The 24,864-nt window shown below is 40.4% G+C and overlaps 1 protein-coding gene across 28 annotated transcripts in view; it reads right to left on the reverse strand.

Moving 5' to 3' along the window:
- Window positions 1–24,864, reverse strand: part of SYNE1 (spectrin repeat containing nuclear envelope protein 1) — a 530,711-nt gene that overhangs the window by 227,718 nt on the left and 278,129 nt on the right. For 27 of the 28 annotated variants that reach the window (XM_074037290.1, XM_005552157.4, XM_074037285.1 and 24 more), the window contains 13 exons: window positions 24,702–24,857; window positions 22,982–23,146; window positions 20,000–20,172; window positions 17,661–17,814; window positions 14,838–14,981; window positions 13,898–14,062; window positions 10,154–10,471; window positions 9,079–9,234; window positions 8,753–8,923; window positions 7,524–7,850; window positions 6,113–6,265; window positions 5,687–5,854; window positions 2,559–2,735 (listed from right to left, as the gene is read on the reverse strand). In XM_074037290.1, the coding sequence (XP_073893391.1) occupies window positions 2,559–2,735; window positions 5,687–5,854; window positions 6,113–6,265; window positions 7,524–7,850; window positions 8,753–8,923; window positions 9,079–9,234; window positions 10,154–10,471; window positions 13,898–14,062; window positions 14,838–14,981; window positions 17,661–17,814; window positions 20,000–20,172; window positions 22,982–23,146; window positions 24,702–24,857 (2,427 nt within the window). The remainder of the gene's footprint in view (window positions 1–2,558; window positions 2,736–5,686; window positions 5,855–6,112; window positions 6,266–7,523; window positions 7,851–8,752; window positions 8,924–9,078; window positions 9,235–10,153; window positions 10,472–13,897; window positions 14,063–14,837; window positions 14,982–17,660; window positions 17,815–19,999; window positions 20,173–22,981; window positions 23,147–24,701; window positions 24,858–24,864) is intronic. The other variant, XM_045390337.2, reaches the window with a different exon arrangement.

Here is a 24,864-nt window from a genome sequence, read left to right on the forward strand (position 1 = left end):
GTCAGCAAAGTCTCAGGATACAAAATCAATGTGCAAAAATCACAAGCATTCTTATACACCAGTAACAGCCAAATCATGAATGAACTCCCATTCACAATAGCTTCAAAGAGAATAAAATACCTAGGAATCCAACTTACAAGGAATGTAAAGGACCTCTTCAAGGAGAACTACAAACCACTGCTCAGTGAAATCAAAGAGGACACAAACAAATGGAAGAACATACCATGCTCATGGATCGGAAGAATCAATATCGTGAAAATGGCCATACTGCCCAAGGTTATTTATAGATTCAATGCCATCCCCATTAAGCTACCAATGACTTTCTTCACACAATTAGAAAAAACTGCTTTAAAGTTCATATGGAACCAAAAAAGAGCCCGCATTGCCAAGACAATCCTAAGCCAAAAGAACAAAGCAGGAGGCATCACGCTACCTGACTTCAAACTATACTACAAGGCTACAATAACCAAAACAGCATGGTACTGGTAGCAAAACAGAGATATAGACCAATGGAACAGAACAGAGTCCTCAGAAATAATACCATACATCTACAGCCATCTGATCTTTGACAAACCTGACAAAAACAAAAAATGGGGAAAGGATTCCCTATTTAATAAATGGTGCTGGGAAAATTGACTAGCCATAAGTAGAAAGCTGAAACTGGATCCTTTCCTTACTCCTTATACGAAAATTAATTCAAGATGGATTAGAGACTTAAATGCTAGACCTAAAACCATAAAAACCCTAGAAGAAAACCTAGGTAATACCATTCAGGACATAGGCATGGGCAAAGACTTCATGTCTAAAACACCAAAAGCAACGGCAGCAAAAGCCAAAATTGACAAATGGGATCTAATTAAACTAAAGAGCTTCTGCACAGCAAAAGAAACTACCATCAGAGTGAACAGGCAACCTACAGAATGGGAGAAAATTTTTGCAATCTACTCATCTGACAAAGGGCTAATATCCAGAACCTACAAAGAACTCAAACAAACTTACAAGAAAAAAACAGCCCCATCAAAAAGTGGGCAAAGGATATGAACAGATACTTCTCAAAAGAAGACATTCATACAGCCAACAGACACATGAAAAAATGCTCATCATCACTGGCCATCAGAGAAATGCAAATCAAAACCACAATGAGATACCATCTCACACCAGTTAGAATGGCAATCATTAAAAAATCCGGAAACAACTGGTGCTTGGGAGGATGTGGAGAAATAGCAACACTTTTACACTGTTGGTGGGACTGTAAAGTAGTTCAACCATTGTGCAAAACAGTATGGCGATTCCTCAAGGATCTAGAACTAGAAACACCATATGACCCAGCCATCCCATTACTGGGTATATACCGAAAGGATTATAAGTCATGCTGCTATAAAGACACATGCACACATATGTTTATTGTGGCACTATTCACAATAGCAAAGACTTGGAATCAACCCAAATGTCCATCAGTGACAGACTGGATTAAGAAAACGTGGCACATATACACCATGGAATACTATGCAGCCATAAAAAAGGATGAGTTTGTGTCCTTTGTGGGGACATGGATGCAGCTGGAAACCATCATTCTCAGCAAACTATCACAAGAACAGAAAACCAAATACCGCATGTTCTCACTCATAGGTGGGAATTGAACAATGAGATCACCTGGACACAGGAAGGGGAACATCACACACTGGGTCCGATTGTGGGGAGGGGGTAGGGAGGAGGGATAGCATTAGGAGATATACCTAATGTAAATGATGAGTTAATGGGTGCAGCACACCAACATGGCACATGTATACATATGTAACAAACCTGCACATTGTGCACATGTACCCTAGAACTTAAAGTATAATAAAAAGAAAAAAAGAAAAACAAACACATCATCTATTCAAACACATCAACTATTTTTTTCTTTTAAAATTTCCTCAAATTCCTTTTACCAACCAAAAAAAAACACATTTTTTTTTTTTTTTTTTTTTTTTTTTTTTTAGATGGAGTCTCTCTCTGTCTCCCAGGCTGGAGTGTAGTGGTGCAATCTCAGCTCACTGCAATCTCCACCTCCTGGGTTTTCCTGGGTTCAAGAGATTCTCCTGCCTCAGCTTCCCAAGTATCTGGGATTACAGGTGCTTGCCACCATACCCGGGTAATTTTTGTATTTTTAGTGGAGACGGAGTTTCACCATGTTGGCCAGGCTGGTCTCGAACTCCTGACCTCAAGTGATCCACCTGCTTTGGCCTCCCAAGGTGCTAGGATTACAGGCTTGAGCCACCATGCCCGGCCCAAATCAACTTTTAACAAACTTTTTCATAATCAATTCATGGAATAAACAAATTGGATAAAACAATATCTGAAATTCACTGCTTAGTCACATCAATCAAATACAAAATGTGTTAGTTTTGTGTTCACACAGCCACTGTGAAATTTATCCTCATATTTCCTGTCTGGCAACACATCAAAACTAACTAATCCAAAGAGTTGAGCATTGATTCTATTTATAAAAAGTCTCTAGACTACACAGCCTGTCTCCATAATTCCTCGTCATCATGGAACGTTCTGGGGACACTCACCCTCTGAGCTGTGCTGCAGATCGCTGAGTAGCTGTCCTTTGTACCCTGCAGATGAGCATGGACGTTTTGTTTAAGTTTCGCTTGCAGGTGGTCTGCACATTGGCCAATCAAAGTATCACCTTTCATTTGAAGATTGTTCAAACGGTCTTCAAAACCAGCAATTTCTTCCATCATTGCCTGCAAAAATGAAACCAATACAGAGTTCTCAGAATTCTACTTTTACTTTTAAATAACTTATCCATCAAACAAAGTTTAAGATAGATAATTTCACTGTTTAATACTGTTTTTGAAAGAATCTTGCAATTTATCTTAGTTATACATTAAATGAAAACAAAAGCACATGTTTTCAGGGATACTCCAAAGGGAAGAGTCAATGAGCTTGAGAGATTAGTTACAGAAGGACTGACGAAGTAACCTTTAAGACTAGACTGTGTTCATGGCTGATCTCAGAGAGATATCTGCTCCATGGTATTACTACCAGACAAAAGGATGTTCCTATATTTTTCAGGTCGATAAGTTATAATTCTGGCGAAATTTTTGTCTAAAACAGTCTGATTACTATTTCATCCAATTTATATAATATCTCATTTCTATAAGGTTGGTGCAAATGTAGTTGTGGTTTTTGTCATTACTTTTCTTTCTTTCTTTTTTTTTTTTTTTTTTGAGACAGAGTGTCACTCTGCTGCCCAGGCTGGAGTGCAGTGGCACAATTTTGGCTTACTGCCACCTCTGCCTCCCGGGTTCAAGCGATTCTTCTGCCTCAGCCTCCCAAGTAGGTGGGATTATAGGTGTCCACCACCACACCTGGCTAATTTTTTTTTTTTTTTTGTATTTTTAATAGAGATCGGGTTTTACTATGTTGGCCAGGCTGGTCTTGAACTCCTGACCTCAAGTGATCTGCTGGCCTTGGACTCCCAAAGTGCTTGGATTACAGGTGTGAGCCACCGCGCCCAGCCTGTTATTACTTTTAATGACAAAACAATTACTTCTGCACAAATGTAATAATCTAATTCTAGTTTCTGTAATAATCTAATATCTATTTTTTAATTCATGTGATATCTAACTTACATCTACTACTGTTTATAATAATGAAAACAGCATTTAAACTTATCATTTATTAAGCACCTGCTATAGTCCAGGAATTACATATAAGCACGACGAATGTGTACTATCATTATTTTATAGATGAGGAAACTGAAGCACAGTGAGGTTGTACAACACAGTCAAGGTATGGCACAGACCCCAGGCTTTGTACATAGCTCAGCCTGATTTCACCTCACACCACCATACCCACTGGCATTCTTTAGTGAGCATTCTTATAGATGACTCAGGGAAGAAAAACTTATTTTTTTTAATCACGTTCTGGCCAGGTGTGGTGGCTCATACCTGTAATCCCAGTACTTTGGGAGGCCTAGGCTGGTGGATCACCTGAGGTCAGGAGTTAGAGACCAGCCTGGCCCACATGGTGTAACCCTGTCTCTACTAAAAATACAAAAATTAGTCGGGCATGGTGGAGGGCACCTGTAATCTCAGCTACTTGGGAGACTGAGGCAGGAGAATCACTTGAACCTAGGAAGCAGAGGTTGCAGTGAGCTGAGATTGCACCACCACACTCCAGCCTGAGCAACAAGAGCAAAACTCCACCTCAAAAAAATAAATAAATAAAATCAAGTTCTAGTGTTTTTTCTTTTTCTGTTCTTTTTTTTTTTTTTAACTGTTATATGATGCTAAGGACAAGTGACACAATCCAATATACGGTTGCCTGGGTAACCCATCATTATATCTATAGGAAACCTGGGTGGCCCCTTCAGCAGTCCAGGGTCTACTACTTTTTCAAACAGTGCTGGGCTAGCAGTTATTATATATGCTCAGTTGAAAGGAACCACTTTGTCTCTGAGTTGGAACAGAACCACTCCACCACGAGGTCATTCATGGGGTAGACTACCTTCTGGATTGTCATCTCCTCAGTGCCTACCAGAAGGTAGAGTGTAGCTGCTTTTTAATTCATATTTGTTAAATAAAATCCTTTCTTATAGATGGAAATGTTGGCGCCCAGAGAGGCTAACTGGCTTTCCTAAGACACACTATCAGACACCGACCACATCATGAATAAACTTGCTTTCCATTACGATCACAAATAAGTTGCTCCATAAAATTGTGACCACAACATCTATCATCTGGTAAACATAATTACTAAAAATACGTATTATTAAGTTCTTATCTTGACAGATTTAAATAGTGCTTTTAGCCTATCACCTGTATCAAAGATAAGAACTCCTCACATTAGTTTTGTACTTTGTGATTTACAAAATGTCTTCACAAATATTATCTCCTGTGATTAGCACAACAATTATGAGATGGGCTGGTATTGTTATCATCCTAAAGGAGAAAAAGACAGACTCAGATAGGCGAAGTTGTCTCTCCAGGAAGGGGAAGAGTCCAGACTAGAATCCAGATTTTCTGATGCCTTTGGCTGCATTTTCCAAAATAGATCCCATAAAGACTAAATTCTGAGATAAAAATTATCAGCTGGGGAAAATGCAACAATGTGTTCAGAAGTTCAATGAGAGGATTCAACTCTTCTTGATTCACTTGAACACCAAGTTCAACTGTTGTCAATTGTCAGAAGTGCTTGAGACTTAGACCTTGATATCGTTTGGCTGTCTCCCTACCCAAATCTCATCTTGAATTCCCACATGTTGTGGAAGGGACCCGGTAGGAGATAACTGAATCATGGGGACAGCTCTTTCCCATGCTGTTCTCATGATAGCAAATAAGTCTCATGAGATCTGATGGTTTTAAAGATGGGAGTTTCCCCGCAAACACTCTCTTGTCTGCCACCACGTGAGATGTGCCTTTACCTTCCACCATGATTGTGAGGCCTCCCCAGACACATGGAACTGTAAGTCCAATAAACCTCTTTCTTTCGTAAATTGCCCAGTCTCAGGTATGTCTTTGTCAGCCATGTGAAAACGGACTAATATAGACCTGATTCTCTCAGTACAATCATTGTAAACCAGAGATACACCTGTGTGTGCATCCCCACACATGCACACACATGCACAGACACACGCATACACACACTGGTGAAGCTGTCCCAAAGGCAGCCCTTTAAAGGTCAGGGGTACCTTGTGGTGGGCCAGTTGCTGGGTGATTGTCTCCAGGCTGCTCGTCTCCAGGAGGTCAGGGGCCACCAGTCTGCCGGACATCTGCAGCAGCCACTTTTCAACCTCTTGGAGCTCACTGTTGTAGTCTTCATGGTCTTTGACTTTCGCCTCCAGACTGAAGACATGCTCCTGCAAAACCAGGTGCCCATCAGAGGTGACTTTCAAGTGAAAAATCTACTCAAAACTGTTTTGTATTACAAAAAACCCAAGAGAAAACTACCAGGAATGGAAAAAATGTATAGTCATTATGCCAATTAAATATCTATCTGAATTAAAAAAAAAATACTAACCCATACCAGATCTTAAAATTATGTGACACAGAGAAAGGAGTCAGGACCCACATTTTGGAAAATAAACCCTTTTATGGAGTCTTTCATCTCTCCTTACCTTTCCTATGCTGCACAGGTCCTGGTAATCACTTTGAAGTTGATCTATTTTGTCCTTTAAAGTGACATCCTGCACTAGTTCCAGAAGAGCTTCACCCTTCTCTCTCACTGACTTTACTGATGGTTCATGGGACAGCACCGTTTGTTGAAGTGACTTGAATTACAAAGAAAAAAAAATGAGCTTGCTCATCTCTGTGAACAAGATGAATACATACATACGCCCGTGGCACGCCAAGAGATGATCCACCTCAAAGAAAGATTGGTACATATTTATGAATCAATAAGTGCAAAACATTAAAGAGAGAGTGATTTATTATGGCTAACACAGTTTCTAAATACAAAAGAAAAGTCACACATCAAATGGACTGTCCTATGTGGAGAAAAAAGGATGGGAAATAGTTCTATTTGGCTAAATTTAATATAGCTCATATTTCTGGCTTCTACCTTATTCCTTTCATGAGAGAAAAAAATTCTCAACATGAAAAGGCCACTGTCTTTTGATTTTGAGGTCATGAAGTTAGTTCCAATTTGAGCTACTCAGGGAGTTAGCAAGAACAATTCTAGTTGTGACCTTGCTGAAATAGGCTAAAAGCACTACTTAAATCTATCAAGAAATCAGTGGCCAGAAGGAAGAGGCTGTGATTCTTATGTGGCCTCTTCAAAGACAAGTTGTCAGGCTTGGCAGAGAAGCCAAGGATAGAAATAGACATCGGCTGGAAGAGGCCATCACAAAAGCTTCCAACAGGGAAAGCTTTGGGGTAAGCCAGCACACTGTAATTCTTAAAAGGTATCACTCAATCATCCAGATCAAATTTATAACACAAATTATTCCACATGTAAGCTTGCATAATTGCTTCAAATATTGGAGCGGGTGAAGTACCTTTGTCTATGTCATGTATAGGTATATCCACATCACTATTTATTCTTTCAAAAATCAGTTTCTAAGGTACTCAGCTAGAGTTTGTTAATTAGAACTTATTTTCTTATAAATACGATATGTCATTTTCAATTTACCATAGGTCAGCTTCTAGCCTTGGGTACTAGAAGATGAAGGGAAGCCTCAATATGGAAAAGATATGGGATCCTCGTGCCAGCAATATTTTACCTGGAGGATCCAAATACCTGGCTCACACATCAGAAAAGATCTTCATTGATTGACAGATACATACAATCAATAAATGTATTGACACAATCTTTGAGTATCAGATCTCTGAATGGAAAAATAACTCTGAAGTAGTGGATTTAACCCAGTAGATCTCCACAGGTCATGGCATCGCTGGACAGCTGCAGAACGGACACGTGCGGGATGCATTCCAGCAGCTGTTACGGGTAACACACAGCAAGAATTACCTCCCTCCCATTTAGTCTCTGCGTGAACTCCGCATGCATCTGTCAGTGAGTAAACACATTACCTTGTATTTAGATAACTGAGCTTTTTTCTCATATAATTCCATTTTGGGTTCTTCAGGAACACGTAGGATTTCCTGGTATTCTGCTATCCACTGTGTCAGGGCTTTGCATTTATCTGAGAATTCCTTTGCTAAATGAAGACCTTTTTCCAGTGTCATGTGTTCTTTCCGGACAGTGCTGGTCAGTTCCTTCAACTGCTCCACGTGATCATGAATCTCCTTTCTTAACCTCTCTGCCTCGCCTTCCTCCAAGTATTTAACAGCCCTCTCTCCTTTCTCCCGGGCTGATTTCAGCAAACTGTGACCTTTCTCCATGTCTTTGAGCAAAACCTGAAAAAGAGAGTGAGGAGGAAGCAAATGTAACCTTATTTCTTTTCTTTTTTTTTTTTTTTTGAGATGGAGTTTCACTTTGTCACTGAGGCTGGAGTGCAGTGGCACGATCTTGGCTCATTGCAACCTCCGCCTCCTGGGTTCCAGAGATTCTCCTGCCTCAGCCTCTGAAGTAGCTGGGACTACAGGTCTGTGCCACCATGCCTGGCTAATTTTTGTATTTGTTAGTAGAGACAGGGTTTCACCATGTTGGTCAGGCTGGTCTTGAACTCCTGACCTCAAGCAATCCACCCACCTCAGCCTCCCAAAGTGCTGGAATTACAGGTGTGAGCCACTGAGCCTGGCCATTTCTTTTCCTTTTAAAGAAAGGTTTCTCAAGGTCTGTTCTTCAGTCTACCTATTTCCCTTTAAACTAAGTTGTTGATGTTCATAACCAGATTTGACCTGCCAGGAATCAGGAACCCTGGCTTCTTTACTTCGATATAGGTTCTAAAAGTCTTGATTGATATATCATTTCCAATTCAGAGAATCAAAAAAGAACTTGATGTTTCTCTCATCCCTAGCAATCTTTTTCAAAAGACCTGAGTTTAAACTCTGGACAGGCACTGGGCCATTAATTTGAGAGGTCGTTTTCTCTTAATATTGAAGTGTCACACTGGAATTCAGTTAAGACTTTCATGGGTGTCCATGTGTAAGTCATTCTGATAACAACACATCATAAATAAGTGAAAGCCGGCTTCTGGCCTTAAAGAGCCAACTTAGTATTTCAAGTAAAACGATGAGCTCAGGATCACCAGTCATAATGGTTGGGATGATCACTTGTGCTTCCAGTATCTATACAGGAGAATGGGCAGCTCGGTGAACGGAAAGGTTGGACACAAATCTGAAGTATGTGTGCCTACCTCCAACGTCTTCAATTTCTTCCCCATCATTGTTGTATCTACTTTGTCAATCTTGGTAGCCACATTCTTGAAGTTTTTATGCGTAGAGCCATACCAATCCGAATAGGAACTGAGGGATGACTCTGATTCCTCCAAACTCTGAATCTCTTCTTCCAGGAATTTTATTTGTTCCTATGAAAGAACAGAGAAAACTGAACGGTGAAGTAAAGGCCTGTGCCAGGGCCTTTGTTGATGAATATGTATCTTCACTGGATGTTCGTGAAAGGAAGGCTATTTTGGCCGGTGAAGTTTGCTGGCCTATGCTGAGCACCTGGTGACCCACTCACCAGCACTTGGAGAAGCAGGGCTTGGTATCTGGAAGTCAGCTGGGTGGCCTGGCAACCCATTCTGCTGTTCACGTGGCTTTCGTCCAGTATCTCCTGAGCTCTAGCTCCCACTTCCTCAACTTCATCTCTGTACGCAGTCACTTCTTCGTGCCACTTCTGAAATGACAAAGTATCGAAGGGAAACATTCAATCTTAGCCATTTGAATAAGACCAATATATATCTTCTTAATGGGAAATGGTTTCAGTGTATGTTTAGAAGACGTTTATTTTGAGACATAATTGTGAAAATGCCAAATGTTATCTTCATAAATATATTAAAACAATGTGATACAAACTGTACACTTGAGTTGGATAGTTTTCTGTATCTATTACACTTCCATTCAAAAATTAAAAATGAAAACAGGCCAGGTGCAGTGGCTCATGCCTGTAGTCCCAGCTACTTGGGAGGCTGAGGCAGGAGAATTGCTTGAACCCAGAAGATGGAGGTTACAGTGAGCTGAGATCACTTCACTGCACTCCAGCCTGGGTGACAGAATGAGACTCTGTCTCCAAAAAAAAATAATAAATAAATAAATAAATAAACCTGAAAACAAAGTGGCATAATTTTTTAGACCTCCTATTGTACTTAGATCAATTTTAAAATGGGTGGATAATGAAAATAAATTCCTAAGGCCCAAGCACTATTTTAGATGTGTGCACTAAAATTGCATAAAAATTAGAATAAAACTAATTCTCCAGTATCATTTCAATGAACTATATTGGAGTTATTTCATATCAGAACCATAAACTTAAATTAGTGTAACACAAACATTCATGTATCTTCACAAAACAAGGTAATAGGGTATGGAAGGAAAATATAAAATAATCACATTAAACTACATTGCATCAAAGGCTAATTTATGAAATAATTGCTGTAAGAGGAATGCTCCATTGTAATTTATTTTAACTTTCTAGGTAATCGAAAAGCTTTTGCAAAGCCTAAGCTTTGGACAAAAGATACTATATATTTTTATGGAACAAACTATGCAAGGTAACTGTAGCTTTGAGAAAGATCAGGAATCTACATGAGTTATACCTTCATCTGATGTAACTGTATCTCCTTGGTTGCTCGGTTTGACTGACGTATGGTCCTGGGACTAATTTTCTCCTCTGCTGTTTTGAGCCATTCATCTACTTGCTGAAACTTCTGCTCCATTAGCCTCAGTTTGTTCACTACGTTATTGAACTGAGTCCGGGTCTCGGACAGCTTGTGCTGGTAAACCTGCCAGTCTTGCCGGAGAGACTCTAAAGCCCGGTCCTCTGCCTGTGGGATACCTGATGGGATCACATCCTCTCTGGTGTGCAGCACTGAGTTCAACAGGGCCTGCCCCTCTGCACAGTGTACCTGTAGCTCCTGCAGAGAAAAAGGTATGGCTGTTACTCTGAATCATATTTCACACTTGCATGGGTTAGCATGTCTCGCCCAAGCCAACTGTGATTGCTTGAACTTCTCATTAGACAAAAATGATTTTATTATGCCCTATACAAAAATACGTCCCTAACAATATTTTCTTCCAAGTCAGAAAGATTCCTAAAATTTTTCCAATTAAAATAATCAACACACACACACATACACACACCCCAATATTTTTCTCAATCAACAGTTTTTGAAATTTGACTTTTTAGCTTATAGGCAAAAACACTTGTGAGTAAAGAGTTATTGTTTAAAAGAATGACCTAGGCTTATTATGGCTCATAATCTGCTTAAAGTGCCTTAAGCTTCTTGCTTTGACATTGAATAGCTCAGTGTTACATTTGTGACTGAGAAAGAAACAATGAACCCTCTTTTTGCTAAGGAGGAATCTTTTGCCAAAGCTGTACTCTAGGCACTGTGGTGGCCAAGAAAAGTTGAACCTGGAGAGTGCAGGGCACACAAACCTGGGAAATTAGTTCATCACACCTGCCCACCAGGTGCTCCCAGGTGCAAACACATTTCCTCCACCAAAGCCTAAGCCCCAAAGATTTACCCTACAAATTTAGTATAAATCAAGTTTTGAAGAGCATATGCTATTTTTTATAGGATAAAAAGAAACTTATATCCTTAAAGATGTTGGTAAAACAACATGGCACACTTATATTTCTGGTGATAAACATAAATCTATATGGTCACTTGATCTGATCACCTAAAGTAAAATAAATCATGTCAAATCCCATCAACAATGCTAAAAATATCAATATATGTAGTTAAAACATAGTATTTCCTCAATACCATACCTTAAAAACCACTTAAGATTGCTAAAATATTTTTCTTACAAAAATAACAATCTCATATGGTTTCAACTAATAGAACATTTTTCTTCAAATACGATGTCACTTCAAGCATGGTGTAATGTAAACACATATGCACATGGAAAGAGAAGAACTATAGATATACATGGTAAAATATTAATCAAATTGGCAACAAATACATAAACTTTATTCTAAAATTCTTAGACTTTTTTTCATGATAATTTTTTACAATCATTTTCCTAATTCAAAGTTGGCAAACTTTTTCTATGAAGGGCCTGATAGTAAATAACTTGGACCTTGTGGGCCATAGGTCTCTGTTGCAATGACTTAACTCTGCCATTGTAGTATGAAAAAAACCACAGATGATACATAAATAAATGGGTGTGGCTGCATTCCAATAATATTTTATTTAAAAATACAGACACTGTGGCCCTGGACAGTAGTTGACTGATTTATTAATCTTCTCAGCATCTTTTTCATACTTCATAAATAACCACTTTATCTATTATCCAAGTTAATATTCTATTAGATAAATTCTCATATATCCCAAATTTCAACTCTGTATTCTGAAGGAAAAATATAGCTCAATATTTAAATAAATATATATTTATATATAATATTACTAAAAATATAAAATATATATAACATAAATATGTGTATATAATATATTAAACATATTAAAATATATTAATATATTTAAAATGTTATATAAAAATATATAAATTATATATGTTCTATGACCCAAACTAGGCCTTCAGGTTATACAGAATAATTTCTGAATATGGTCCACACGACTGGCCAATCCCCACACCATGTACATGCTACAGAACATCAGGATTCTGAAGAAATTCTGCTTTGTGGTTGTGGCATCACAATTCTCCACCACTGCTTCCTGTCACTAGCATCTTCCTTCCTTTTTAACCTTTGTGGTGGCTCACAATAGAAAATGTAAGAATTAATGCACGGTGAAATCAGGGGGAAGTTAGGTTTGCACCACTTAAATACTGGCTTAAGCGAAATATTTTCTCTTGACCAGAGCAACAGCAACATCTGCTGGCGATGGGTAACTATTGGCTTAGTTCCTACACAAAAGCACAGGGCGCTCAGCATTTGCTTGCCAATGATGTTGGTAGTGTAGAACTAAGAAGGGTTATTTAAAGAAAATAGTCGATTTGAGTCAAATAAATTACAACAGCTAAACCTGTGGACTAGGACATCCTACTCTTTGGAGGCAGGATGGATGAGACCCATAAGTAAGCTGAGGAAATTGTGACCCTTCTAACTTTTATTATTTACTTACTTCATGAGTAGACCGTATATTTAAACAAGATTTTCTTCCATTTAATCCTTACAACTCTGTGGACGAAATTGGGTCAGAGAAGTTCTCACTTGCCTGAAGTCACCTAGTGTTGGGTTCCCCAAGGATTAGAGTCCCAACTTCCTAATCCCAATCCCATTCTCTTGACATTATACAATTTCCCAGACCTAACAGAAAAAGCCAGAAATTTTATATGTGACTGATAATCATGATGGTCCCTGGTTTTTCCACCTTGTCCAAGCTGTAGGTAAAACTTACCCAATCCTGAACCAATTCTAATCCGGGCTGATAGCACATTTGTAAGTTCCAACACATTGCTGGTGGGACATAAAGTGATCTCATTGGCCTTTCTCCATCTTCTGCTGTTTGTTTTGTACATGGTGGCCCCTTCTTGGTGAACTTCCTTGATTCCTACCTACTCCTTGAGGTAAGATTATGGGCCCTTCTTTGAGGCTACCATAAGATTCCTTACATTAGTCTGTTAATGTCCTCACCACATTCTTTATAATCATCTTGCTATGGGTTTGTGTTCCTCATCAGATTTCAAGTTCCTTGAAGGCAGAAATCGTATCTTAATCACCTTTACCTGAAGTAGCTAGCAAAGTATGTGTACTGTTTTAAGTGCCCAGTAAATACTGAATGAGTAAATAAGTATATAGGTTATGACCACTTTTTCCACCATGTCTGACTTCTCACCATGAATTATGGCCTGCTGGCCTGGGCCCAAACACTTTTTTTTTTTTTTTTTTTTTTTTGGCTTCTTTAATTCCTTCTTCTAGAATCCTGAGCCCAAACCTGTACCATCAGCAATGTGGCAAGTTTTGCTTAAAACCACATGGCTCAATACATTGCCACTAGTTTGACTTCATGTCACCTTCTAATGCTTTCTGCTGCTGTCCCCCACATCTGGTTTGATCCCTTAGGGAGAAACAGGCAGGTAGGCCAGACAACCCCATCAATTGGATCTCCAGCCATTCTTGTCAGGGCCACCCTAGCAGCTCTATGAGTTCCCCAAGTGCTAGTCCTGCCCTATCTAAATTGCTACAAAATGATGTCAACTAGCACATACTACTGAGGTCTCAGAATGTTCTTGATCAGACCTTATGGGGATTGCACTTAATGTGTATCAGCTAGCCACTGGGCTCAAGGTTTCTATTAACTTCCTATTGCTTAAAATAATAATTCCATATTCAGAATGAAGATTCCTTTGTTTTAGGATAAAGGAGGCTTTACCTGAAGATCACGCAATGTTGTCTCATGAGTGTGAGCATCACCTTCAAGAACTGAATACTGGTCGAGCTTTTCTTGTTCTTGCCCCAACCAAACTTCAAATGCCTTTAGGTCTCTCTGATACTCTTGGTGCAGGCGGACAAGTTTTTCAGACTTGGTTACGGCTTCCTATAATTAGCATTTACAATAATGAAGATAGGAACACATTACTTCATAAAGCATCAAAGTGCTGTAATTCGCTTTTGTAATTTTAGAAAAGTACAGTTATTGAGACATTGGAATATGAGTTATTTCCTAGAATCATGAATCTTCAAGATTTATGTAAAAATATAAAAATCTAATATTTCAGGAATAAATGTGTTATTAACTATTTTGTTGAATTAACTACATGATCTCTGAACACCTTATAAAATGTAACAGACAGATTAAAAAATGAATTCACTTTACTAATTTCATAAAAATTCACTTTTGCTAATGAAGAAAATTGAAATTTTTATATTGTGCCTTAAATGAGGATTTGGACTTACTGTGGATTTAATTTTCCACAGTAGAATGTGCTCTGAAAAAGCGTATTTATTTTCTTTGTAAGGACTAAGTGAAGAATGATAAATACTATCAGTGATTATTTTCCATCTTAGAAAACTCTCACGATCAGACATACTAAGGCATTTATGAGTCTTAATTATGAAGCTGTCCAGAATTTTTAAAAAATTGGTACATTTCTAGGAATTTTTAGTTGAAAATTATCTTACTTTCACAGCTTTCATAATACTAACAATATTTGAAGGTTTTGCCAGTAACACCTTTAAAATATTAAAAATTCATTTTGCTTTTGTTCTGTTTTCCCAAGCCCGTCATTCTTGAAAATAAATGAGTCTTTAAAGGAGCACAGCTCCAAATACTCCCCTTGTGGTGAATCTACAAGAAAAGTGCTTTGCCGTACCTTGGCCCTCTCTTGGATGGCTCTGTATCGTTCCTGTAGATCCTGGAGTTCTAGCTGGGTGACATAGTGTTCTGTCATGCCAGCCCCTTTGACTTCAATGGTCTCCAGCAAGCTGCTGTAACTCAGCACTTCTTCATTTAATAACTAGAGAGCATTTAAGAAAAATAAAGTGGTTACCCATGCACCATCACATCAGTGACATGCTAAAACCAAGATATTTTAACTGTACAGTTGACCAGTGACCTCCGGTTACCCATTCGTCCATCCCTCCATCTATTTATCTATTTGACACAGATATGTGTGTGAATGCATGGAGTGTGTGTGTGTGTATGTGTGTATTTTATGTCTGGTCCAGAACTTTCTCTAAGATATGAATTCCCAATTAATGACTTTATGTTTCTACTTTAACATTTCAAACTGATTATGACCAGAAATGGACCCCTGATGCTCACCCCATCCCTATTCTACCCCAGCCTCCCATGAAACCCCCTTCTCTTTCCATCTCTTCAAACAGCAAATGCCATGACCTCCCACCCAGCCGGTCAACCCAGAACATGAGAATTGTTTCAGCATCTTCTCTAGCTCTCTGTCCTCTTAAACCATTCAGAAATCCAGTTAGCTCTACCTCCTTTTATACCGTGACATCTGTCCCCACATCTCCTGCAAACTCCCCAGCGCAGGCTGCCCTCCTCTTTCACTTGGACTTTGCAGTAGTCTCCCAGGCAGATTCCTGGCCACCAGTTCTTTCCCTGTCCCTTATTTCATGCTCCACACAGCAGTCTAAGTGACATAATGTCTTGCAATTAAAAGTTGAATCATGTCACTTCTCAGCTTAAAACCTGGATTATCTTCCCAATGCTGCCAGGATCAAGAGGAAAATCCTCAGAGCAGCTGACATGGCGATGGAGGATCAGGCCCTGTCTCTTCATCAAACTCCCCTCGCAGCCCCTCCCTGCCTGCTCTCTGCCCCAACAACACCTGCCTTTCTCCTTGCAGCTCCCCATTGCAACAGGATCTTTCCCTCCACCGGGCCTGAGGACCAGCTGTTTATTCTATCTAGAATGCTGGTTCCTCAACTCCTCCCCAGGCTCATTTCTCTGCCTTAAATTCTTTAGTGCATCGACTAAATGTCTGCTGTTTCAGAGAGGCCTTTCCTGTCCCTCTCCCCTGGCCTCAAACAACTGTATGAACCTTTTCAAAATTACTTTCTCTCACACCACACCACTTTTTTTCTTCATAGTACTCAGCAGTTATAATTATTTATTTGTACATTTATTACTGAGTGAATGCATCCCCACTAATGTACGCTTGACTGTTTTTACTGCTAGAATCAGGCACAATGCCTGCATGTAGCAATTTCTCAATGAATGTTGATTGAATAGATGAAGAATCCAATTAATTAAGCAATTAATTACTGCAGGTATTTATGAAGCAGATAATTATAATTATATTAATTTACGGATGCACAAATGAGCCCCAGAAACATTAAGTACCTTGGCATAGGTCACATAAGATCATTTAGTCATTTAAATAACTGTTACTCAGCATGTGCTCTGTGTCAGACAGAGAGCCAAGTGTTGAAGATATGAAGAAAATTAAGCATCTCTATCCACTGAAGGAGAGGGACATGCAAATATGTATCCTATGAAATTGATAAAGAGCTTTGAACCAAGGGCTATGAGAGAACAGAACAATGAATCAAGCCTGAGCGGTGGTGGTGTAGCATAGCTAAAATGACTTCAAAATTCATTCAGAAAGATCAGTAGGAGGTTGCCAGGGGCAGAGACAGAGCAAGGACCTTCTGTAAAAAGGGAAGAGATTATGCAAAAACACAGAACTGTGAAGACTGTGGCATGTTCGGGAGACAGTGTGAGATTCAGCAAGGCTGGAGAGCACAAGGGAGGAGGCTGGGAGCATGAAGGAAAGGAGCATGGCAGAGGAGCTCATTTCCATTCTTACAAACCAGGCAAGGGAGATTGAGCTTATACTGTAGACAATGGGAAGCCAACACAGGACCTCAGGCTGGAAGTGAGACATTCATCTTTATAGGAGATAACAATAGATACAGGCAAGAAACAAGGTGAAAAATCAGGAGTCTGTTCCAGTTCAGGTGAAGAGGATGGATCAGTAGAACCTAGTGCCCGATGCAATGAGAAAGAAGGCACTGGGAATAATGAGGTTTCCAATGTAATATATTCAGGGTGAGGTGACACAAATGAGCAGAAATAGAGAATGTGAGAGGTTAAAGGATTTCTGTGTAGAAGATCATAAGTGCTGTTTAGGACAATGGTAAAGGGGTGAAGGAACAGGCTGTCCAATGATCATGCCCTGGAGTAAGGCTGCAGCTGTAAACCAAAGGACTGTAAAACTTCATGTTTGAATACTACCGTCAATAAGTTTTAAGAACATGCCATTATTTATTTATTTTAAAAATCTTTCCATGTAGTACTGTACTAATATAAGCATTATGACAAATGCACAAAAAATAACACAAAAGGATGTGATTAAAAAAAGAAAGACTTCCTAACGATAAGCAGGCTGAATACATTAATAGATATTTCATGGTGCTACATTTTCAATGGTTTGTATTATAAAACATGGGTCTACATGGTTTTCCTGGAAGGGAAAATTTTTACTCACTAATAAAATAACCACAAATGAAATTCCAGTTTAAGAAGGCTTTAGAAATTATACTATAAGCCCCAAACATAATTTGGTTATGTGCACAGTCCCAGCATACACGTAATCCCATTTTTGTCTGACTGTGGCATTCTAAAGAAATGCCTGTAAGAAAACAAATGGAATCTGGAATCCAGCTCTCACCTTGGCTTTTCCGAGCATACTTATTTTATCCCGCAGCTCTGCATGCTGCCTTTCTGATTCATTTAGGTTGGCTTCCATACTGTCCATCCAACCGGAGAACTGTCGAACATCATCCTGGTAACTTGTCCATTTTGAGAGAGCTCCTTCGAGTTGACTGCGAGGAATTTGAAAGGACAATAAATCCACATTGACAATCCTTAGGACTCTAAAATCTGTCATTGTGTTTGCTCCATCCACTCCAGTCAGCAAGGGGTCAAGAGAAGCTGACTTGGGAGTGAGGAGGCTACCCAGGGCTTAACGACACTGAGTCCAGGTGTGAAGGGCAGCCTCAGGAAGCAAGGGACATTTAACCCCAGGCCAATATGCAGAAACATGGAACTGGCTATCAACTCAAGAGTCAGCAGCTAGGGGGACAGCAGACACTGAGAGAGGTTCAAAGGCAAAACTGGGAGAGATCCCCTTGAGTGGGTCTTTTCTGGAGCCAAAGCCCTGGGCAGGGAGAGAAGCAATACTTAACTCTATCAAACTGAGCAGGACATTCAGAGCAGGAGAGAAGAACAAGTACAGTAACCACCTTGCGTGAGATTAAAAATCAGAAAATCACAATGAAATAAAAGGACAATATTTCCTGACTTGGTCTAAATATTAAAACTTAATTATTTCTCTTATAGATAAGTTAAGCACTTCTCTTGTCTAAACACACACATGCTTTTTTTTTTTTTTTTTTTTGAGACAGAGTCTCGCTCTGTCACTCAGGCTGGAGTGCAATGGCATTATCTCGGCTCACTGCAAGCTCCGCCTACTGGCTTCATGCCATTCTCCTGCCTCAGCCTCCCGAGTAGCTGGGACTACAGGTGCCCATCACCACGCCTGGCTCATTTTTTTGTACTTTTAGTAGAGATGAGGTTTCACTGTGTTAGCCAGGATGGTCTCGACCTCCTGACCTTGTGATTCACCCACCTCAGCCTCTCAAAGTGCTGGGATTACAGGCGTGAGCCACCGCGCCCGGCCTACACATGCTATATTTTAAATTCCATTAATCATTTCTGCCTAGTTGTACTACCAGGTTTTGGGTCCTTTTGCAGCAGAAACTATAAGTGCTCCATCCATCCACACCTCCAGATCACACCACTGCAGCACAGGGCCAACTGGACTTCTAATCGCTCCTAGATCTCTTAGCTTGAAGACATTCTCTAGGCTCTGATGTACTCTCAGTTTGAGGGCAATGTAGGCAAGAAGGGCAGGGGAGCCTCACCCTTAGGGGCAGCCCTCAACTGCTCTTCTAATTCATAGGAGTTTGTTTCCAAATACCCCAGATCCCCTGCCCTTGGATGGTATAACCGAGGCTCACACTGTATATCAGCTCCCAGCATTGCCTGACTAGATTAAGTTGCAGTTGCTCACAATGGTGGGCAAATTGCTTGATAACATACCTGATATGGTTAGGCTCTGTGTCTCCACCCAAATATCATCTTGAATTATAGTGCCCATAATCCCCACATGTCACAGGAGGGACCCAGTGGGAAGTAACTGAATCATGGGGGCGGTTCCCCCCATGCTGTTCCTGTGATAGTGAGTGAGTTCTCATCAGATCGGATGATTTTATAAGGGGCTTTTCCCCCTTTGCTCAGCACTCGTCTCTCTTACTGCCACGTGAAGAAGGACGTGTTTGCTTCCCCTTCCGCCATGACTGTAAGTTTCCTGAGGCCTCCCCAGCCATGCGGAACTGTGAGTCAATTAAACCTCTTTCCTTTATAAATTACCCAATCTCAGGAATGTCTTCATAGCAGCGAGAGAACAGGCTAATACAACACCCTTTTTTACTGCCCTCCCCCTGCCTGCTATTTCTTTCCTACTCCTCTATTTGTATTTCTTGGGTTTACCTCCCATGTCCACTACTTGGTTTTAATACCTATATTTTTACATTATGAATCTTTTTTTTGTATTTTTATGTTAGCAACAACAACAAAGAGAAACATGCATTTTTAGTTATATTAACATGTAAGCACAGTATTCAGGTCAATCTAAATGTGAGATTACATCTGCCAGTTTCTTTTGTTCTAATAAGAGAAAAGAAATAAAAAGAAAGAGGAATCGAAGGAAAAGGGAGGAAGGAAGGAAGGAAAGAAGGATGGAAGAAAGGAAAGAAGGTAAGGAGGGAGGGAGGGAGGAAGGAGAGAGGGAAGGGAAGGGAAGGGAAGGGAGGGGAGGGGAGGGAGGGGAGGGGAGGGGAGGGGAGGGGAGGGAAGGGAAGGGAGCCACAGAAATGGTCTGTTCAGTAGTATTATATTGATTTTTTAGTAGTAGCTTCCCCAGTGCTTGGCCGTAGTTTCCCTCACCTTTTACAACGAATCCCTGCAGACAAAAGGGATGCCCACATATCCTTCACACTCTGCAGCTGCTGTTGAATCGTGGGAATGCCTTCTGGAGAGGTATTCTGAAGGACAGATTCTCCCCTGGTTACTATCATTTTCATCTGAATCTCTTTTTCCTGTTTGACTGATAATAGAGCCTGTGAAAACAAATACAGAAGTCCTTTGTCATTTGTATGTTTAACATTTCTGGCTTTAAATATTGCAGAGCTCCTAAAGATCACAGAATAATATGCAATTGTATCCAGCCCTGGAGCTCCCAGTCGGCTGAGATGGAGGGTGGGGAAGTGGCTTGCTGGTGAGTACCAGTCACCAGTTACCCGCGAGTTTTTGCTAAGTGGCCTTGGTGTTGAAGGTCTCCAGTCTTCTCTGAATAATCCCTTCCTTCCAATGAAGTTTTACTTTACTGGTTTTAACAAGGGAAAAATATAGTACAGTAGAATTCATGATTTCTCAAAGGTTATAGGATGAAGAGTTTATAAATGTTATGGTCTCTACAACAAAAAAGCCTATAGAAATTGATTATACATTTCATGTTCTTCATAAGCACTATTCTTTTTTTTTTTTTTGAGATGGAGTCCCGCTCTGTCGCCCAGGCTGGAGCGCAGTGGCCAGATCTCAGCTCACTGCAAGCTCCGCCTCCCGGGTTCATGCCATTCTCCTGCCTCAGCCTCCGGAGTAGCTGGGACTACAGGCGCCCGCCACCTTGCCCGGCTAGTTTTTTGTATTTTTTAGTAGAGACGGGGTTTCACCGTGTTAGCCAGGATGGTCTCGATCTCCTGACCTCGTGATCCGCCCGTCTTGGCCTGCCAAAGTGCTGGGATTACAGGCTTGAGCCACCGCAAGCACTATTCTTTTTCTATGTGAGAAGGAAGTTTTTTCTTTTGTTTTTTTAGAGACAGAGTCTATCTTTCTCTCCCAGGCCTCAGTGCAGTGGTGTAATCATAATTCACCACAGCCTCGAACCCCTGGGATCAAGTGATCCTTCCACCTCAGCCTCCCTGGTAGCTGGGACTATACGCACATGCCACCATGCCCAGCTAATTTAAATGTTTTTTTTGTGTGTGAAGATGAGGTCTCAGTATGATGCCCAGCCTGCTGTTGAACTCCTGAGCTCAAGCAGTTCTCCCACTTCAGCCTCCCAAAGTGCTGGGATTATAAGTGTGAGCCACTGCGCCCAGCCAGAAGGAAGTTTAAATTCCAAGTTATAAAACTGATAATGTCACCTAAAAGACAAAGCTTCATCTCTCTTTAAAACGTGGTTCTTGACAACTTCCAGAAACCTCAGCTTCAGCCACCCATTGCCACCAGTTTCTGCTGTGGCAATGAGCAACTGGTAGCAATTTCTCACACACTAAGCTGTTCTTTCCTCTGGCTTTTCCTCACACTTTTCCACCCTCTGCCACCATTCCCAAGTCTCCACCAGGTTATCTTTGCCAAAATAATTCCCCTATCATTCTTAAAAACTCGGTTTTGGCTGGCTCACATCTGTAATCCCAGCACTCTGGAAGGCCGAGGTGGGCAGATCATCTGAGGTCAGGAGTTCGAGACCAGACTGACCAACATGGAGAAACTCTGTCTCTAATAAAAATGCAAAATTAGCCGGGCGTGGTGGTGCATGCCTGTAATCCCAGCTACTCAGGAGGCTGAGGCAGGAGAATCGCTTGAACCCAGGAGGCAGAGGTTTTGGTCAGCTGAGATCACACCATTGCACTCCAGCCTGGGCAACAAGAGCAAAACTCCATCTAAAACAAAACAAAACGAAAACCAAAAACAAAACCAAAATTTGGTTTATGGCAGGGTGCAGTGGCTCACACCTGTAATCCCAGTACTTTGGGAGGCCAAGGCAGGAGGATTGCTTAAGTTCAGGAGTTCAAGACCAGCCTAGGCAAGAAGGCAAGACTCTGTCTTAATTTTACTTAAAAAAAAATCCCCACATAACTCGGTTTACCTATCACACTTCCTTTTTTTTTTTTTTTTTTTTGACACAGAGTCTCACTCTGTCGCCCAGGCTGGAGTGCAGCGGCACAATCTAGGATCTCCGCTCACTGCACGCTCCACCTCCTAGGTTCAAACCATTCTCCTGCCTCAGCCTCCCGAGTATGTAGGACTACAGGTACCTGCCACAATGCCCGGCTAATTTTTTGTATTTTTAGTAGAGACAGAGTTTCACTGTTGTTAGCCAGGATGGTCTCAATCTCGTGACCTCGTGATTTGCTCTCCTCAGCCTCCCAAAGTGCTGGGAATACAGGCGTGAGCCACCGTGCCCAGCAACCTATCACACTTCCTAAGAAACCTGTCCCAACTTTCAACCCCATCCCTCCTGCACGGTTCCACTCCTGTGTGTGTCTATAACACCATAAGCACATCTGCATCTGTGGTTATTGTCTTCTGTATTTCGACCTCCTCCAACCTCAGACAGTAAAATCCTTGAGGAAAAAGACTACGTTATTCACCTTTGATTCCCTGGAGTCAAGATGGAGTGCCAGTCTCCTAGAAGGCACCCAGTATACAAATGAATGCAGATTCATTGTTTTCATCGCAAATGCAAAATTGAACTTATATCTTGGGACGGGAGGAGAATTGGCTAAATACAGGAAGACAAAAGTTGAAAAAGATGGAAAATGTTTTGCCCTATAAAATGTTTCCTCAAAATATTTTCCCATAATAAATATGTCTGTGATCTAATTTAAAACTAGCCTCTTAACAAGTGATCACACAAGTAATCACATTTGGGCTTTATCATTTTTTGGAAAACATCTGGGGTCAGATGATTCAGGAATTCTCTGGCATGTCCACCCAAGGCAGACAGGGTTACACTCACAAAGCATCTGAGATTGCTCAAGGAGAGAATGCGCCATCATCACTCCAGGTGGATGGAGACGGGAAATTTTGAGAAAAACAAACAAATTCTGTAGGTTGGAGATATTTCTATCTAAAGATGCACACCTCAAGCTTGAGCGTCCTGCTGTCTAGCACACTTTTGTCGGACGTCGGGTGGCAATACGAATCCAGCATGTGAATCGCATCTGTCATCCAGTCTTGTAATTCTTTAATCCCGAGAGAGAACTGATTGTGTTCTGCAACGATTCTATCCAGCCTTGACACTTTCTCCTGGAAATGACAGAAACATTTTTCGAGCTGTCCATCCCGCAGAGACAAATTGTAAAGCTAACAGTTTGTTTGAAACAATGGCAATCAGTCATGGCTTCATACGCTGCCAGATACGAGGCAAGTCTGGCCTAATTCTATGAGATATGTCAAAGATCTTTCTAAATCATAAAACTGTTAGAAAAACTGGCTCAAAAGCAAGAAAAAGTTACAATTATATGCCTCTCCAATTCTTTATGACCATCATGATTATTTTAAATCAGTAAAATTTCTCCCTAATGCCTTGTCTGGGAGACTGGTCAAAGTAGTTTCTACCTTTCACATATTCCATTGGGCTCATCTGACACTACAACCCACATGACCTACATTGTAGCCAGGGTTCTAAAAAAAATAATCTGAGATTTTTGTAATATCTCTAAATTTTAAAACTTGGGACTGTCCGTGTGGTTTTGCATATTAATTATAGGTCAATCTAACACAGTGAAGACTTTACAAGAATAATCTACAGCTCTCAAAACATTCATATATCGATTACTTTTGGTATCTAAGTAAATACAAAGGAATTGAAAGAGGTTCTTCATTCATTCTAAGATGATTCATTCCTTATCTTAACTTAGATATGTGCCAGATTTTATAAAGACAACAAAAGTAACATTCATAGAATAAACATGGGTGTAAACATAGACTATTTACTTCCAGATCTAAGCTAGTGTGACTGCCTCAGTGATGTGTATTGAAGACCCAAATCAACAGACCCTGTAAGTCCACACTTACAGAACAGATGAGGCCAAATTAAAGATCAAATTATACCGGGGTCCCTATATTCTAACACCTGAAATTTCAAAATCTAGGAAACAAAGGTTGTAAGCCACATAAAGCTCAAGATAGGCCTGCACCACACAGTTCAAAATGGGTCTATGTTATACTGGCTGAATGTTCTAAATGAGGTTGTAGTAGGATTCCATTTGTTTTCTTCTAAGCTATTTGAAAAGAGATTTAATCAGTTGTCTGAACCATTGCCAATTTTGAGCTCTGCTCTAGAATCTGAACTGAAACTCTCAATCAACACATCCTTGACTACTATATAATTAATGCACAGATTCAGATGAATTTTTTAAATATACCACTATATATACTTTAATAAAATTTAAACTGTTTAGAATTCATGTTTTTCTAAAGCAATTTAATCTGGGCTTCTTTAGAACAAAGGCTCTGAGCTTTGCTGTATGTTTATGATTTGAATCTTCCAAATCGGAGCTCTGGGGAACATATCATTTCAGTATTAAAAGGAATATCTTAAGCAATAAGGAAGACTGGAAGTCCTTTCAATTTCTGAAACCTGTTTCGGCCTTTTCAGAGAGCCACATCAAGCTGATGCAACAACAATGATGAACTTAGATTGCAAGGCGAGGGAAACAACACACACGCCCCTTACTGCTGACCTGGAGACCCACACTGTCGGCAGGTCAGGTCGCAGTGCACACCCCGCAGAACCTGCTGCAACTCCAGTTTTGCGACATCAGTATCACACTCACACACAGCACGTGCCAGGCGTTACCTTTGTTAAATTGCTTAGCGCTAGATACTGAGAAGATAGCTGCGACACTCTGTGCCTAAAGCTCTTGCTGGCAGCTTGTCCTTCCCACAGCTGCTGAGCTTTCTCTTTTAGCCTGTTGAGCTGAGGCTCGTAGCAGTGTATTTCCTCAAGGACAGACTGAAAA

This window comes from Macaca fascicularis, chromosome 4 (genome assembly GCF_037993035.2).
Source record: "Macaca fascicularis isolate 582-1 chromosome 4, T2T-MFA8v1.1".
In the NCBI taxonomy this organism is placed as follows: domain Eukaryota; kingdom Metazoa; phylum Chordata; class Mammalia; order Primates; family Cercopithecidae; genus Macaca; species Macaca fascicularis.